Raw genomic sequence first — 16,561 nt, 5'->3', positions numbered from 1 at the left:
GTAAAGAAAGTGTACATATTTGAGAATATGTGCATGTCATCATGACATAAATGAATGTAGTTACTGTTTAAAGTATGAAATGCAAGTATTTTTTGAAGGGGGGCCATACGTATCAACTGCAAACATATCAAGAGAGCAAAGGCAACACATTTAATATTGGGTAGTGTACCATGTTTTGGATGCCTACAGACAAAATTATAGGTAATAATAACAATAATAATAATAATAATAATTTAAAAAAATAAAAATAAAAATAATATATAATAATAATAATAATAATAATAATAATAATACAATATATAATAATAATAGCACTAATAATAATAATTATATTATTATTATTATTAATAATAATAATAATAATACTAATAATAACTACATATCATATACCACTGCTACTAATCATCATCACTACATTACATGGCATTTAGCAGATGCCCTTATCCAGAGCGACGTACAATGAAGTGCAAATCAAACAGAAATCATCATTATGTATAATGCAATTACCTTATATGATTCCTAATTTCTAATATTTTCCAGTCAGGTTGGTTGAGATTGGAGTTAATCCAAGTAAGTTTATCCCTTTAATTAGCCTCACTACTATAGTTGCTTGCGACAAAATGCTAAAAGTGCTGTAAACATTCACAGCATTGTAATTTCCATAGGTCATTTTAATTTGAAACATGCAACAGTCTGCAAACGTCTCAAAAAATAGTCAATAATTACAGTGCGTGGCTAGGATGTCTCTTTTACCGTGTTGGCAGTGGGGCTGTTTAAGTTTTTCCACCGGTGGGCGTCGCTGTTGTCTTGAACCTCACAACTTGCCTCAGTAGTGAATTCAGTTTTTGTAGTCTGTGCGTGCACGTACATGGGTAGACCAAAGAACACGGCGGGAAGTCTAAACGGAGTTCAGTAAACTGAGGTTAGTGAGCTCCAAACCAAATGTATCATGACTTACGTTACAATTACACATTTATTATTAACGCTAAACAATACATTTTGACAGTCATCGGCTCTGATATCACGTCAGGTTTTTACACTTACGCGTATTTAGCTAGCGTTGATTATCACTTTATAAAGTTTGCTAACGTTAGCTAGCTAGCTAACTCATATTTTATTCGTTAGCTAATGTTAACGTCAGTTTGTTGGCAAATAAAGAACCGTGTATAGGTATTTGCATCCGTAGCTAGCTAGCTAGCTCTACCTAACGTTACCTTTTGCCAAAAAAAAGTTTTAGTCAGTTATATGGCTAGATAGCTGGCTAGTAGTGTAGTAGTATTGATAGCTAGCATATTACAAATGTGCTATCTGGCTGCTGGCTAAACATGACAGACATTGCTGTAATTAGTCTGTGTATAATTCTAGCTGCCGCTTTATCTTGTCCTTTCCTAACTGAAGTCATGTTTTGCTTCAACGTTTTGGATCTGGAACGAACATCCGCAAATTTGTTGCGATAATCTTCTGGTTGCCTGGATAGTGCTACTTTAGTCGCCTGGATAGTGCTACTTTAGTGTATGTTAGTGTCTAACATTTAGGCTAGGTAGCTTTCTGTTAATTTGCTTGATAGGTTAGCTAACGTCAGTGAAACAAATCACTTGTTCACATTGACACATCTTAACATCAAAGTATTTGCATTTCAAAATGAAATACACACATTGCATATGATATGACTTCAACTACTCAAAATGATAACTGAAACATTAAGTTATTCCTAAAGAATAGTTTTATGGAAACTGATTACTGTAATATTTTTTGGGATTCCCCCCAGTTTGTGTGTTTGCGTTGGCGCCCCAAGATGTTATCTTATGTCCTCTCTTGCTATACAGTACACTGGGAAATAACCTCTGTGCATGCCAGAACCATCCTTGCAATCATCTGCTGATATCTGCTGATATATCAAGGCATCCGGCACCACAAATCTGTACTCCTCTCCCTCTCCCCCTCTATCATCCAGTCATTTGTCTTCCTCTTTTACCCACTTTTGTAGTTCTTCCTGGGTCCATCTTGAACAAAATCATTCCAAAGATAAAATTTAAATTCCCTCCAGGTCTCCAACTAAATCTGGCATTATTGTTCTATTCAATATCAAATTCACAAACTGCTTCAATTTCAATCATCAGCAATTTGTTTCTTTAACTATTATGAAAACTTTTTTTAGGGATTTGAATGCATTTCAATAGAGCATTTGTGGCTTAGCAAATTGTTATCTACTTGATGTGTCAGTTTTGAAATAGAAACATTTGCCAATTGGCCAGTAGAAATGTACAGTTTTTGGTGGTTGAGCCTGACTGAGAAATTTATTCAAGATTTGTGTCCATTGAATGCATTTTTTGTAAAAGCGATGGAAATATCATTCACAGTTTTGGTCCTAACTGATGTGAAATGTTCTGAATGTAAACATATCAAAAAAATGCCTTTTAGCATTTGTAAAAAACATTTGTTCAATGATTCCAGTCCCTTCTTCTGCTTCCACTATTCCCATTATGTAGAGCCACAAAAAGGCATGTTGAAACATGTATTCTTCTTCTACAAGTGTCTTCTTTAGCTTAATGTTTGGTGACCTCAAAGACTGAACAAACGCATCCTCTGGTGCTTTATTTTATTTAGCAAAGTTACCAAAACCATTCTTACAATACTGAGATGAACATAGAACACACATGAACACATACACAAGTGTGCTCAAGATTTGAGAAATTGCATATGCTTCAACATAAAAACCTACAAATAAAGGTATAATAATATAATAATAATAATAATAATAATAATTATTATTATTATTATTAATAAATGTGGCCAAAGCAACCAAGCTGTTGCCCTATTGTTATTATGTTCTTCACTGACTTGTAGCGCAGTGGTTAAGGTAAATGACTGGGACACACAAGGTCGGTGGTTCTAATCCCGGTGTAGCCACAATAACATCAGCACAGCCGTTGGGCCCTTGAGCAAGGCCCTTAACCCTGCCCTGTTACAGGGGAGGATTGTCTCCTGCTTAGTCTAATCAACTGTATGTTGCTCTGGATGAGAGCATCTGCCAAATGCTAATAATGTAATGTAATGTAAATGTAGCATGCTTATGGAGGACATTAATATCTGTAAACCCAGTTAAAATGGTGACTATTGGCCTTATGGTGGTGCTATAACAGACACTTGAAGGTGCACATTTGGAAGCAGAGACGTAGAGTCTCACAATTTGCTATATAGGTGGTACATTTCACAAGAAACAGGCTTGTCTCTTGGACTGGAAAAATGAGCCACATTGGACTTTTCTCCCATTTTTTTGTAAAACACTTAAACATCTCCTTCAGGGCTGTTTGACATAATGGCATGCAGTTTGCACTTTTTTAAAAGGGGTTTCGTCTCCTCAGATGTTCCTTCTTGCATGTTGTGTTGTGCCAAACCAGATCTTGTTTGATATGTAGCACTTGACAACACCATTGCAGACCTTTTTGAACTACGCCATACAATGTTTTTCTTCCACTGATGCTTTCATGATTTGTCTGCCGCCATCTCAATTCTCTTTCAGGTTCTGCTAGCTAACTAAGACACTAAACTAGAGCAGTCCTTTTCCTCGGGGCCCCAGTGTTTTCAGAGTAAAGAATGCTTGTGAATTTCCAAACATTTAGGGGATCAGAGTAACCATTAAATGTAAGAAATATTTCGATGTTACCTAAAATATTTGAGTCACCTCTTGTAATTGTACTGTAAACAAAACAAAAAGTACAAGAGATCTCACTCTCCAAATTGGTTTGTGTATACATTGGACTGTATATAACATAATAAAAATGGTAGTTTTGAGATTATTCAATTATTAATGTTAATTCTTAATTAAGCCAAAGTATTCAAACATGACCCAGGTTGTAGAGCAAGTCTTTATGATTACAATAAGACCAGGATATTGTTTTGAACAGAATAAAATAACCTAAGATCTTCACACCTTTACATTTATTGTTTTTGCAAATGAAGGTTAAAAGATAGAAATAAAAAAACATTTGTCTATTTATTTAATTTGGAGCAACATTATTGAAATTGTGGATAACCTTGTTTGTAAGCTTTTCAATAATAAGAGAACCATCCTGTTTTATTTTTGAAGAAGATGCCTGTCTTTGGGTAGGGTGGGTCATGTCTCCTGAATGGATGGTCAATCAAAACACAGTCTAACACTCAAGTAGGAAAATTGCTGAAATGGGGGTCAGAAACAGATTGATTTCTGACAGAATGCCCTTTACCGTACATTCTGGGTATGTCACTGGTGCATCATTCATACCAGGGTTTTTCCTGCGTCAAAACGGGGCTTACAGTAAGTGGTGACTTTTCGTGATTGAGGTCGGACCGGCTTTACTGTCACTGTCAACTCCCTGCCTTGTCTGCCTATATTTGGCAAGATTTAGAATGGTTTAGAATGTTCAGTAAAGGCTTCAAGAGACTGCCACAATGCATTCAGATCTAGCCTATAAAAATGAAATGTGCCATGGTAAAAATGATATTTATTGAAGGGTTACACAAGTGCCAGAATTGGGAGGGAGGGAAAAATATAGCCTATACAGTAGGATTAACACATTTGAAGGGGTCATTCTTTTGTGTTATTTAGAATTGCAATACATCTCAAATGCCTTTAATTTTTCTCACAAACTTATGGTACAATATTAACCTTTTAACTTAATGAATCCACACAAATGCCACCTTAATGCGTTTTAATTACTTTTTTACATTCACTGAAAGAACTTGTACCACCCTTTTGTCAGTGGTATTATAACAACATAAACCATTTTCCAGAATTTTATTTCTCAGTTCAGTCTGCACATATAGGCAAAAACCGTGTAGGTTTATGATAATGCAGTCGAATCCACTTAATTGCATAATGGATTATCGCATGATTAGGGTATTTGCATAGGATTGCCAAATCCACCCACTGCTGCAACACTGCTGCTACACTAATTCAAACCTCTCACCAGAACATAGTGACACTACTCTGCCCTTGAGTTTACAACACTGTATAGTTCAGTGAAAGCATTGTTATTTCTTCCCAACGTAATGGTACTTAACCCTTTCAGTCAGGCGTAACTACTGTAAAATCCTAAGAGTGCCATATGGCAGACTCATACTGATCTTGACTTTCCAACCCATTTAAATGACTGCCATACTATTGTTTTCAGCCCCTATTAAAACCCTACTAAATTCTATACATTTTCCCCAACAAAACTCAAAACCCCTTTGGATTTGGGCAGTCGCTTCACATTGGGTGTGAGACTGAACGGGTTAAAGAAGTTTTGTGTACCATCTTTTAAAAGCACAAGTCACTTTTATTGTAATTCAGTGTACGGCCCAAATGCTCATCTTTTGGCTGTGTGGCATTTGAGCAGGTGTTCACACATATGCATTTTTAATGCTCCCTTTTCTCCACGCAGGAGCTGCATGCGGCGAGCGGGCCCGAGCATGCACGCAGCACACCTGAGCGAGTGGCAGCGGCGGTCCTTTGACATTTTGTCTGGCACCTGCTCGCCCGAACAGAAGGCCGAGGCCTACCGCGCGCACATCCTGAGTGTTCAGTATGCATGGGCGAGCGCGGGCCTCTCCTGGCCCGCCACGGCCGGCCTGTTGGGGACCCTGGGCGAGCGCTACGCGGCCACGCTGGACTCTGACGACCCGCGGGCTGGCCTCAACAACTACGCCGAGAGCGCCCTGCACCTGGCGCGCAGTCAGAGGAACGAGAGCGGACGCTGGGAGTCCTCCCTGACCGCCAGCGCTGCGCTGGAGCTGCCCTGCATGCAGAGCGCCTTCAGAGGCAGAGCTCAGGACCCCGCAGGGGCCCCGGCAGATGTCCACGCCGTGGTGGGGGGAGGTGACGTGATTCGGGATGCGATGGAGGGGGTTGGGGTAGCTCCGGGGGGCCTGCCCATGGAGGCTAGGAGCGAGGCCCCCGCTCCTTCCCTCGCCTCCTACTCCAGGGATCTACCCAGAGCCGCGTCCCTCTTTGGCCATAAGGCCGAGGGTCCCGGTCCTCACCAAGCTAACGGCAGCAGCGTCCAGCCTGCGTTTTTCCCACACTCAAACGGCTCGAAGCGGAAAGCCTTCCAGGGCTTCGACGAGGACGAGCGGGGCCCGGAGTGGGATGTCGCGGGAGGCCATGCAGCCCGCGGGAGGAGAGGAGAGGATGGCCGCGGCGTCGCCTCCTTCAGGTCGGCTCGAGAGCAGCTGAACGTCGGGCAGCAGAAGAAGCAGGCCGTCCAACCTCAGCGCGGCTCGTACTCCGGCGGCCCGAAGAAATCCCTGGGGGCCGGCAGGTCCCGCGGGGCCTTCTCCAAGTTTGTGTCCCCCCTGCCAAAGCAGGAGGAGGTGGACTCCGGCAGTGGAAGCGGAACAGGCCAGGAGCCGCCTCTCTTGGACGAGCACCTCAAGAACATCGAGCCCAAAATCGTCGAGCTGATCATGAGCGAGATCATGGACCACGGCCCGCCCGTCACCTGGGACGACATTGCGGGTCTGGACTTCGCCAAGGCCACCATCAAGGAGATTGTGGTGTGGCCCATGCTGAGGCCGGACATCTTCACCGGCCTGCGCGGGCCCCCCAAGGGGATCCTGCTCTTCGGGCCCCCAGGGACGGGCAAGACCCTGATAGGCAAGTGCATCGCCTGCCAGTCTGGGGCCACCTTCTTCAGCATCAGCGCCTCGTCCCTGACCTCCAAGTGGGTGGGCGAGGGCGAGAAGATGGTGCGGGCCCTGTTTGCAGTGGCCCGCTGCCACCAGCCCGCCGTCATTTTCATCGACGAGATCGACTCGCTGCTCTCGCAGCGCACCGATGGGGAGCACGACTCGTCACGCCGCATCAAGACCGAGTTCCTGGTGCAGCTGGACGGGGCGGCCACCTCGGCTGACGACCGCATCCTGGTGGTGGGCGCCACCAACCGGCCGCAGGAGATCGACGAGGCGGCCCGCCGGAGGCTGGCCAAGCGCCTGTACGTCCCGCTGCCTGAGGCGGCTGCCCGCAGGCAGATCGTGGCCAGGCTGACGGCCCGGGAGCGGTGCGAGCTGGGAGCCCACGAGCTGGAGCGTGTGGTGGAGCGCTCAGAGGGCTTCTCCGGGGCGGACATGACCCAGCTGTGCCGCGAGGCCGCCCTCGGCCCCATACGCAGCATTCACTTTGCTGACATCGCCACCATTTCCCCTGAGCAGGTGCGCCCCATCCTCTATGCCGACTTCCAGGAGGCCCTCAAGACTGTACGCCCCAGCGTTTCGCCCAAAGACCTGGAACTCTACGAAGAATGGAACAAGACCTTCGGCTGCGGCCGATAACTTGGACCCCGGCCCGTGACCTGTTTTATAAATCTTTACATATTTTAGGTTCAGCAGGGCTTGATGATTATTTGTTCACTTAACTAAGAATTTAAGTTAATTAGAAAATGGTTAGCAGTTATTTATGAAATTTTCAGGCACTGCCTAAAAGTTGGGCATCATCTTTGATTTACTGTTAAAATGTTAATTCCTTAAATGTTATGTTTTTTTATAATCTTTGGATAAAACCCACAAAATTAATATACGCTACTGTTTTGTATCATTTATATTTCAAATAAATTTCTAAAACATTTCTCTTCATGCATACTTTGCTACCACCGAGGGGGAAACAGCTGGTTTACTTGCTGATAAAGTATAAAAATAAAACCCTATACTTACTTGCTTTTGAATTTGTATTACATTTTTACAGGATTTTATGACTGCATAAGATCATTTGCAGCTGTGTTGCCTAAAGTTTTGCCATGATTGCCCTCACTTTCTTTCTACATGTGAGGCGGCATTTTAAAAAAGCCAGAGGAAGTTAAATACCCTTTTTCATAAATGGATTTTGCAGTAAGAGTTTGCTTGTTTTCCTCAATAACACTTTTTAATGTTTATACATAAGCTCAGCAGATGTGCAAATGCAAGGATCCAGTTTCATATCATAGAACTTACTACCTTACACCCAAATGTGTTCTATTCTGTGTGTATGAAGAATGGATGCTAGGGTTGAGACCAAGACTGCAATATTGGTCTAATTGAAGAACCTAAGGCATTTCAGGAAAACTGGCAAGAGAAAGTTGATCATATACTGTACTATTGAAAATGAGTTATCTTTTACGATTCATATTACATTTTATATTTATGTTTAGGAAAATTTTAAATGCACATACTATAAAACGTATCTACAGCAATCACCCTTGAACATAACTGTTTTGTAGAAGTCACGCCAGCTTGCAGCAGGTTTAGCGATCCCGCAGCAGTCTATTGAAATGGTAAAAATATACCTGAAAAAAAGAAATATAATCTCCGTCTTCAGATGCTAACAGAAGACCTGCTTCTTGGATTCAAGAATTAGTCTTGGAATTCATTTTGCATCTCCCTATCCCCAATCCTTAGCACTCCTTGTTGTGTAGCTAGTTGCTTCAGGCTTCGTTTAGCATACTCTAGCAGTGGCCTCAATCTCGTTGCCACAAAGGGCAGTGCGTATGCAGGTATCCATTCCAACAAATTAATGCTGCTTTAATTGATTCAAATGACTCATTCAGCCATAATCTATATTTAAAAGCTCTGTAATGTGCATAACTTGGAAAGTGACATGACATCAATTTAAAGATTTCAAAAACTTTCTTGATTAGGTTTGTTTTAAAGTAGATTATTCATTGTGTAAATTGAATCCCTAGTTTAAGCCAGCAGGTTTGGAAATCTCAACATTTTTCTACCCAAAACTTCATTTAAACTCCAAATGAACTGCATTAACAACAATATCACAGAATAATATTTAATTAATATTACTCATTGGCTGGTTTGCATGGAGAGCAAGTTGGTATTATCTCTTTAGAGAATTATTATTTTAGTACAGGTATTTCCAAGTTGTCAGGCCTATATAATGCAAGGTTGGTCATGTCCTGTGTTGACCCTGGGTGTTTGTCTTTATATTGTACTGATGCCACACAAGAAAATTGTTTTCATTACATTTTAATCATCAAGGCAATTCTGTAGATGCCAAAGCGGTTCAATTTCACAATTAGGTACATGTCTGGGGACATTAAATCATATTTGTTAAGAGCACACTGCTGATTTGAGGGGATGCAAGTGGTCTGCTTGGCTTTTGTGCAATGTGTGTTTCCTCTAACATGATGAATTATAGTGGAAAACAACTGTCACATTAACAATCAAAACTGAAATGAAAATGGACAGTGATTTTGGAATATGTTGTCGTACAGCTAAAGTTAATAAGTATATGGGTTACAAGTATGAATGAAAACCATGCATAAGTAAGAAACTTTGGGGGAATTTAAGGTGACCAATTTTCATATAGCACAAAAGAAAAGGCTGTCTCATTTTATGCTTTACTTATTGAGGCTCTCTGACAGTAACACGACTGTTCAAGCTGTGCTCACTTTCCCTATTAACACTACTATGTTCAACCTGTGCTCACTTTCCCTATTAACACTACTATGTTCAACCTGTGCTCACTTTCCCTATGCCAGTTAAATTCACAGTAATGCACTAGAGCACATTATAGTACAAGGACTTCAGCAGGATCAGGAACCTTTTTGAAATAGGGATATGGATAACTGACAGCTCTCCTTGTCCAACAAGTTCTTCTTTCGTTGTCATATGTACCAAGGCTCTGATTATAGGTGGCATAAAATTATATTGTCATGTAATTTTCATGAAACAATCTTTGAAAACCTGGAAGGCCATGAAAAAACTTGTTTCATTCATTTTTCATCTTTTTGTCAAGCCGGTGATAAATATTTCAGATGAAGCCCAAGTTCTGTGGCTGGCCGCTGCTTCCAAACTTTGTACAACAAGCCAACAGAGCAAGTAGTCCAGTCTTCCCAGAGGCCTGATCAAAGAGTAGCAGGACAGCTGTGACCAAGCGACAAGTCCTACTGCTGTAATGCAGGGATAGCTATTTCCTATTGCACTTCTCCTATATCCCTGAGCATCACAAAGCCAAATACAGCACAGTCCCTAAGTATTTGGACAGTGGTACAATCTGTTCTTTTGACTCTGTACTCCAGCACATTGGATTTGAGATGAAGTGCGGACTGACACCTTTAATTTGAGGGTATTTACATCAATATCAGGTAATCCGTGAATTAATTACTTCCCTTTTTATTCACAGTCCCTCTATTTTAGGGGACCAAAACTAATTGGACAGTTGACTTGTCAGCTGTTTCGGATTAGTTGTGTATTCAGTTGCTTCCTTAGTGCAGATATAAGAATGCTTTTTGGTTTTGATTCCTTTGGGGTCTCCTCTGCAGAGATGGGAGAACCTGCCGGAAGGACAACCATCTCAACAGCACTCCACCAATCAGGCTGTGGCAGGTGGGGCTCAGTTTGTGGGAGGGAGGCAGGGCAATCCGAGGACCATGCCCACTGGTTAAGTAGACACATACCTGGGCTACATGACCACTCTATGTGAAGACTGAGCCTGAGGAAAAAGATTCTCTCCTGATAAGACAAAAATTTAACTTTGGGCAGAAATCCAAGCACTACTCATCACCTGTCTAATACCATCCGTACAGTGAAGCATGGTGGTGGTAGCGTCATGCTATGGGGGTGCTTCTCAGCGGCAGGGACAAGGAAACTGGTCAGAATTGAGGGAAGGATGAATGCAGCCAAATACAGAGAGGTCCTTGAAGAAAACCTCTAGAGTGCACATGACCTTTGGGCAATGGTGTACCTTTCAGGACCACAGTGACCTGAAGCATACATCCAAGACAATGCAATCTGCCAGGAAGAATGTGACAAACTGTCCAAATCCGGGTGTGCAAAGTTTGTAGAGACTTACCCAAGAAGAGTCAAGGCTCATTGCTGCCTAAGGGGCTTCTACAAAGTACTAAATTAAGGGTCTGAATACTGGTCTTTTTTAAAAAAAATTTTTTTTAAATACAATTGCAAAAATTTCTTCATGTTTTCACTTTGTCATTATGGGTTATTGAGTGTAGATTGATGGCCAAAAATTGTATCCATTTAAAATTAAATCTACACAAAGTGCAAAAATGTAAGTCACTATATTTTCTAACAACAGTCATTGTTAATTAGTGGATTCCATTCCTTTACAGTCCCTTACTTCTGGAGGGGGTGGGGGGAGATTAGTGAGTTCTCAGCTGAGTTGTACAGAGAAAGCAGAAGTGAGAGTCCAGATTTGGGCCTGTGATCCAGGCCGGATACCAGATAATCCTGCCTATGCAAATGTGCTCTCTCCGCAGAGGCTCCATTGAAGCGTGGGGGAGCAGCACTGGCTACAGCTGTTTCCCGTTTTTGCCGAATCACAGAGCAGCCATCTGTCTGCCGTTGTCCCTTTATAGAGCTGATTAGCTTCCTCACTGGGCATGCAGACTCCTCTGCTCCACCTCAGCCACACTCTCTGAGGAATGCCTGTATCTCCACCCACTCACTGCCATCTGTACCAACCGACACCATCATTGCCACAGCCTAGACCAGGGGTGCCCAATCATGTGCCATGGAGGCTAAGCTGGTTTTCATTCCAGCAAATCAATTCACCAGTTGATTTCACTAATTAGTTCCCTCTTCTCTGATTGAATGTGTATAAATTAATTAATTCAGCGGTGTAGTGAAGTTGGAATGAAAACCTGCACATGATTGGATACCCCTGGCCTAAACCTCTTTACGCCCTGCTCCATGACCTACACCACTCTCAGTACCAACCTACATCCACCCCGCCTTGTTTACACAAATTTACACCTACTCTGCCCCTCTTTACATAAAATTACACCGACCCCTTCACATTTAGCACTTTGTATTGTATTGACAATACATTTGAAATGGATAAAAAATTTAATTTTGCCCTTCAATCTATATTCAATAACTCATAATGACAAAGTAAAAACAGGTTTTTAGAAATTTAGCAAATTTATTCAAAATCAAAAACTGAAATCTCACATTGCTGTGGCACTCCAAATTTTGGTCAGGTGCATCCTGTTTGCTTCAATTATCCTTGAGCCGTGTCTACAACTTGATTGGAGATTGGAATTGGCTTGAAATTGAATTGATTGGACATAGTTCAGTAAGACACACACCTGTGTATATAAGGTTCCTCAATTCACATTGCATGTCAGAAGAAAAACCAAGCCATTTTTTGTAGGCAAGGGTATAAAACGATTTCTAAAGCATTCCTCTTGCCCCCCTCCTAATATTCATTCCTCCTCCTGCCCCCCTCCTCCTAATATTCACTCCTCCTGTCCCAGCTCCTAATATTCACTCCTTGTGCACCCAGCTCCTAATATTCACTACTCCTGCCCCCCTCCTCCTAATATTCACTCCTCCTGCCCCCCCTCCTAATATTCACTCCTCCTGCCCCCAACTCCTAATATTCACTCCTCCTAATATTCACTACTCCTGCCCCCCTCCTAATATTTACTCCTACTGCCCCTTCCTCCTAATATTCACTCCTCCTGCCCCCCCTCCTAATATTCACTCCTCCTGCCCCCCCTCCTAATATTCACTCCTCCTGCCCCTTCCTCCTAATATTCACTCCTCCTGCCCCCAACTCCTAATATTCACTCCTCCTAATATTCACTACTCCTGCCCCCCTCCTAATATTCACTCCTCCTGCCCCCTCCTCCTAATATTCACTCCTCCTGCCCCTTCCTCCTAATATTCACTCCTCCTGCCCCCCCTCCTAATATTCACTCCTCCTGCCCCCCCTCCTAATATTCACTCCTCCTGCCCCTTCCTCCTAATATTCAGTCCTCCTGCCCCCAACTCCTAATATTCACTCCTCCTAATATTCACTACTCCTGCCCCCCATCCTAATATTCACTCCTCCTGCCCCCTCCTCCTAATATTCACTCCTCCTGCCCCCCCTCCTAATATTCACTCCTCCTGCCCCCCCTCCTAATATTTACTCCTCCTGCCCCCCTCCTCCTAATATTCACTCCTCCTGCCCCCTCTCCTAATATTCACTCCTCCTGCCCCCTCTCCTAATATTCACTCCTCCTGCCCCCCTCCTAATATTCACTCCTCCTGCCCCAGCTCCTAATATTCACTCCTCCTGCCCCTCTCCTAATATTCACTCCTCCTGCCGCCTCTCCTAATATTCACTCCTCCTGCCCCCCTCCTCCTAATATTCACTCCTCCTGCCCCCCCTCCTAATATTCACTCCTCCTGCCCCCTCTCCTAATATTCACTCCTCCGGCCTCCCCTCCTAATATTCACTCCTCCTGCCCCCTGCTCATAATACTCCTTTGGTCTCATTAAAAAGAGACTAAAACCATGAACCATGAACATGAGACTAAAACCCCTTCCTTCCACACCTTAACTTGGCACCACCCAATCAAGGCAAGCATCTCTGGGTAGCCTGGCTAAGGTATTTAAGATGGCCGCAGGCTTGTGTGTTAGAATTTGGATCCTTGGAGGAGAAGGATTTTTATTTTTATTTTGGTGCTGGTTCCTGTGGTAATACTCTGGCAAGGTCGCAAGGTCTGCCTTATCTGCTCTCTCTCTCTCTCTCTCTCTCTCTCTCTCTGTCTCTCTCTCTCTCTCTCTCTCTCTCTCTCTCTCTCTCTCTCTCTCTCTCTCTCTCTCTCTCTCTCTCTCTCTCTCTCTCTCTCTCCTGGTATTTGCAGTTTAATGTCTTATCTATGTCTCCTGTTTCGTAAATTGGAAGTAGTTGAGCCTACTTTCAATAAAGAATTTATGATTTTCATACCATCATTAATTCATTTAATTTTAATTTGATATCAAGTTTGTTTTGACTTACTGGTTGATTCCACCAGTTACTGTAGACTGACTTATCAAAGAATTAGGTGTGGATTAGTCACATATGGAATCAATTTGAGCATACAATGACAAGGTTCTCCCCAGTGACAGTGGTGGGAAAGCTGTTGCTAAGGAGATACGAATAACCGGGAAGGCTTATGAGTAGGTAAAGTAGATGTATAGGGAATGATACTTCCGGTATACTGCTCACTGATGTAAATGTAAGCGAACTACCTAATGTTGAAGTCTGGAATCAAAGTGTTTTTCATGGTTTAAATACTTAGCTATATATTGAATACGATGGGATTTCAGTGTGTAAAAAGTAATGTTCTGTGTTTTAGATCGTCCAGGCTAAAACGCCCATAATGCTTCCCTTTTCATCGTGACAAAATTGGACCATCTTAATGCCACCAACAGTGCGTCTGTATTAATCTATCTTCCTGACTCGTGCGACTTAAAACCCTGATTTAATTGGCATGATGATGGCACGAATGTGTTGGTACAGCCTGTGAGACTGACCATCCCAGGACAGATAATGTCATCTTTGCATTTGGTACACAAATCTGACCATATGTTCGTAACTACAAACATTTTTAAAAAGCAACGAAAGCTGCATAGTGATAATTTGCGGATTATCTGGAGCCCTGTAATTTTGTGCTTGTAGAACAATTTAATGCTTAATTTGCTTATATGAAGTTGTTATCGTCTATGATGAATTCCGCTCCTCTTGGACCTCTCTCATTAATAAGGCGTGACTGCCTGCAGAACTGCTGCTCACTGAATGTTTTTTTGTTTTTCACACCTTCTCAGCAAACTCTAGAGACTGTTGTGCATGAAAATCCCAGGAATACAGCAGTTTCTGAGATACTGAAACCACCCTCTCTGGCACCAATGATCATTCCGCGGTCACTTAGATCACATTCCTTCCCCATCCTAATGGTTGATGTGAACATTTAACTGAACGTCCTGACCCGTATCTACCTGCCTGATTTTATATATTGCCCTGTTGCCACACGATTGGCCGATTAGATAAACACATGAATAAGTAGATGTAGAGGTGTTCCCAATAAAGTGCGTCTATATAAAGCAGATGGCACTAAGTTACTAAACATATGGTTACTGAATGTCTCAGTTACAAGGGCCTGTGAATGAACTGGCTTTTTTATGTAGAGACAGCTCTCCACTGGCTGGACCGCCTATATCTCCAGCACTGTTTACTTCAATATCAGCTGATCTGTATCGGAATTACATCCCTTTTCATACATACCCCCCCAATTTATGAGACAAAAACTAATTGGACAGTTGGCCTCAGCTGTTTCTAATTAGTCAGATGTATTCAATTGGTTCCTCTGTGCAGGGATAAGAAAGCTTTCAGTATCTAGTCTTGAGTCTAGGCTATGATTGCCTTTGGAGTCTGTTATTGGTGTTTCTCAACATGAGAATTGGAGTCCTGCCAATGACAGTTATGAGGCTGAGAAATAAGAAAAACCAGTCAGATACATAGGTCAAACAATAGACTTACCAATATTTATGTGAATGATGTGGAACATCATTGAGAAGAAAGAAAGAGCACCGGTGAGCTCAGTAACTGCAAAGAGAAATTGCAGAAACACTCTTAAGGAGGCAGGCATGGACTTCACAAACAAGTTTGCTGAGGGTATTCTGTAAGATGCAAATCAAACAATCAAGATTGACCTGTATCAGAGTAATGACAAGAGCATAGTATGGAGGCTAAAAGGAACTGTACAAGAACCACCAATGCCCCCCCCCCTACATGACATTATTTAGTCATGTACAGCTAAACATTTAGGCCATGAAAAAAGCCCATGTAATGCTGATAACGGTTCTAGTAGCTATACAACAAATGGCAATCAAAACGGACAAATTTGAGTCTCTTGGTCAGTAGCATAGGCAGAAATATTCATCCAGTAAAGTTGGCCTTGACCTGCATAGAATTAGGCCAGAACGTCTTACGTGGGCTTTCACAATTGAGTGCATGCAGCCAAAATAAATGGGTAGGCCAGGATATTCTTTAGGTGGTTGTGGTCCACCCAGGCCCACCCATCCCAACGCAGTCACTCTTGATAATTAATCCCCTTAAATGTAATAGTCAGTTCGCACATTATTTACTATATTTGGTGTTATGAATATTTTGTGTGAATTAATTTATGTGACTTTAAAATGTTAAAGACAAATTCTAATTCAAGTTACATGCAAATGCAAAATTGTCCCCAAATCTGAAAACTTGGCTACATTAAACAATGAGTCTAATGAATTTACAACTCTCCAGTGGAAACACACTGTACTTAGTACACTCAAGAATAGTAAGGCTTGGTCTGGATGTTTAATAGTTTGTTTGCAAGCATATCTTTTACAAATAATGAAATAATAAAGGAATAAAGAACATTTTCACCCAGAAACATAAAAACTACTATATGCAGACGATATAACACACTCAAAATACAATTTGTGTAATAATGTGCTTGACAAGATAGCATTCAAAGATTGAGACAAATTACTCCACTCCTGTTTAATACAAAAAATATGTGTATGTCCAGCATGTATACAGCTATTTTTAATTTCTTTCAAGAGCAACCATTTATACATGTACGGGTACATGTACTCTGTCGAATAAGCAATTTGGTGTGTCAAGAATGATGCTCCTATCATTTAAAGCTTATCTTTTGAGATGGTGTACATTACTATTTCCATGTCTCCATTGCCTGAAGCCCCCATAGTACATTGCAAAGTCATTGCCTGTGACATCTTTGAGATATTTTTGAAATGCAAGATGGGAATTGTATTACAATGAGTTTAAGAAGGTGCACTTTAT

General features: G+C 42.0%; 1 protein-coding gene across 1 annotated transcript; it reads left to right on the top strand.

The window, feature by feature from the left end:
* Nucleotides 1-813: 813 nt before the first annotated feature.
* On the top strand, nucleotides 814-7,635 carry fignl1 (fidgetin-like 1). Its single transcript, XM_061253797.1, has 2 exons — nucleotides 814-922; nucleotides 5,406-7,635. The coding sequence occupies exon 2, from the start codon at nucleotides 5,413-5,415 to the stop codon at nucleotides 7,288-7,290; it is 1,878 nt and encodes a 625-aa protein (XP_061109781.1). The 5' UTR covers nucleotides 814-922; nucleotides 5,406-5,412; the 3' UTR covers nucleotides 7,291-7,635.
* Nucleotides 7,636-16,561: the final 8,926 nt, after the last annotated feature.

This window comes from Conger conger, chromosome 1 (assembly GCF_963514075.1).
Source record: "Conger conger chromosome 1, fConCon1.1, whole genome shotgun sequence".
In the NCBI taxonomy this organism is placed as follows: Eukaryota; Metazoa; Chordata; class Actinopteri; order Anguilliformes; family Congridae; genus Conger; species Conger conger.
The sequence above is the reverse complement of the archived record's forward strand: the minus strand, read 5'-3'. Positions and strand labels throughout refer to the sequence as shown.

Coding starts and splice junctions, on each gene's coding strand:
- fignl1 (XM_061253797.1), top strand. CDS start 5,413: ATGCGGCGAGCGGGCCCGAGCATGCACGCAGCACACCTGAGCGAGTGG.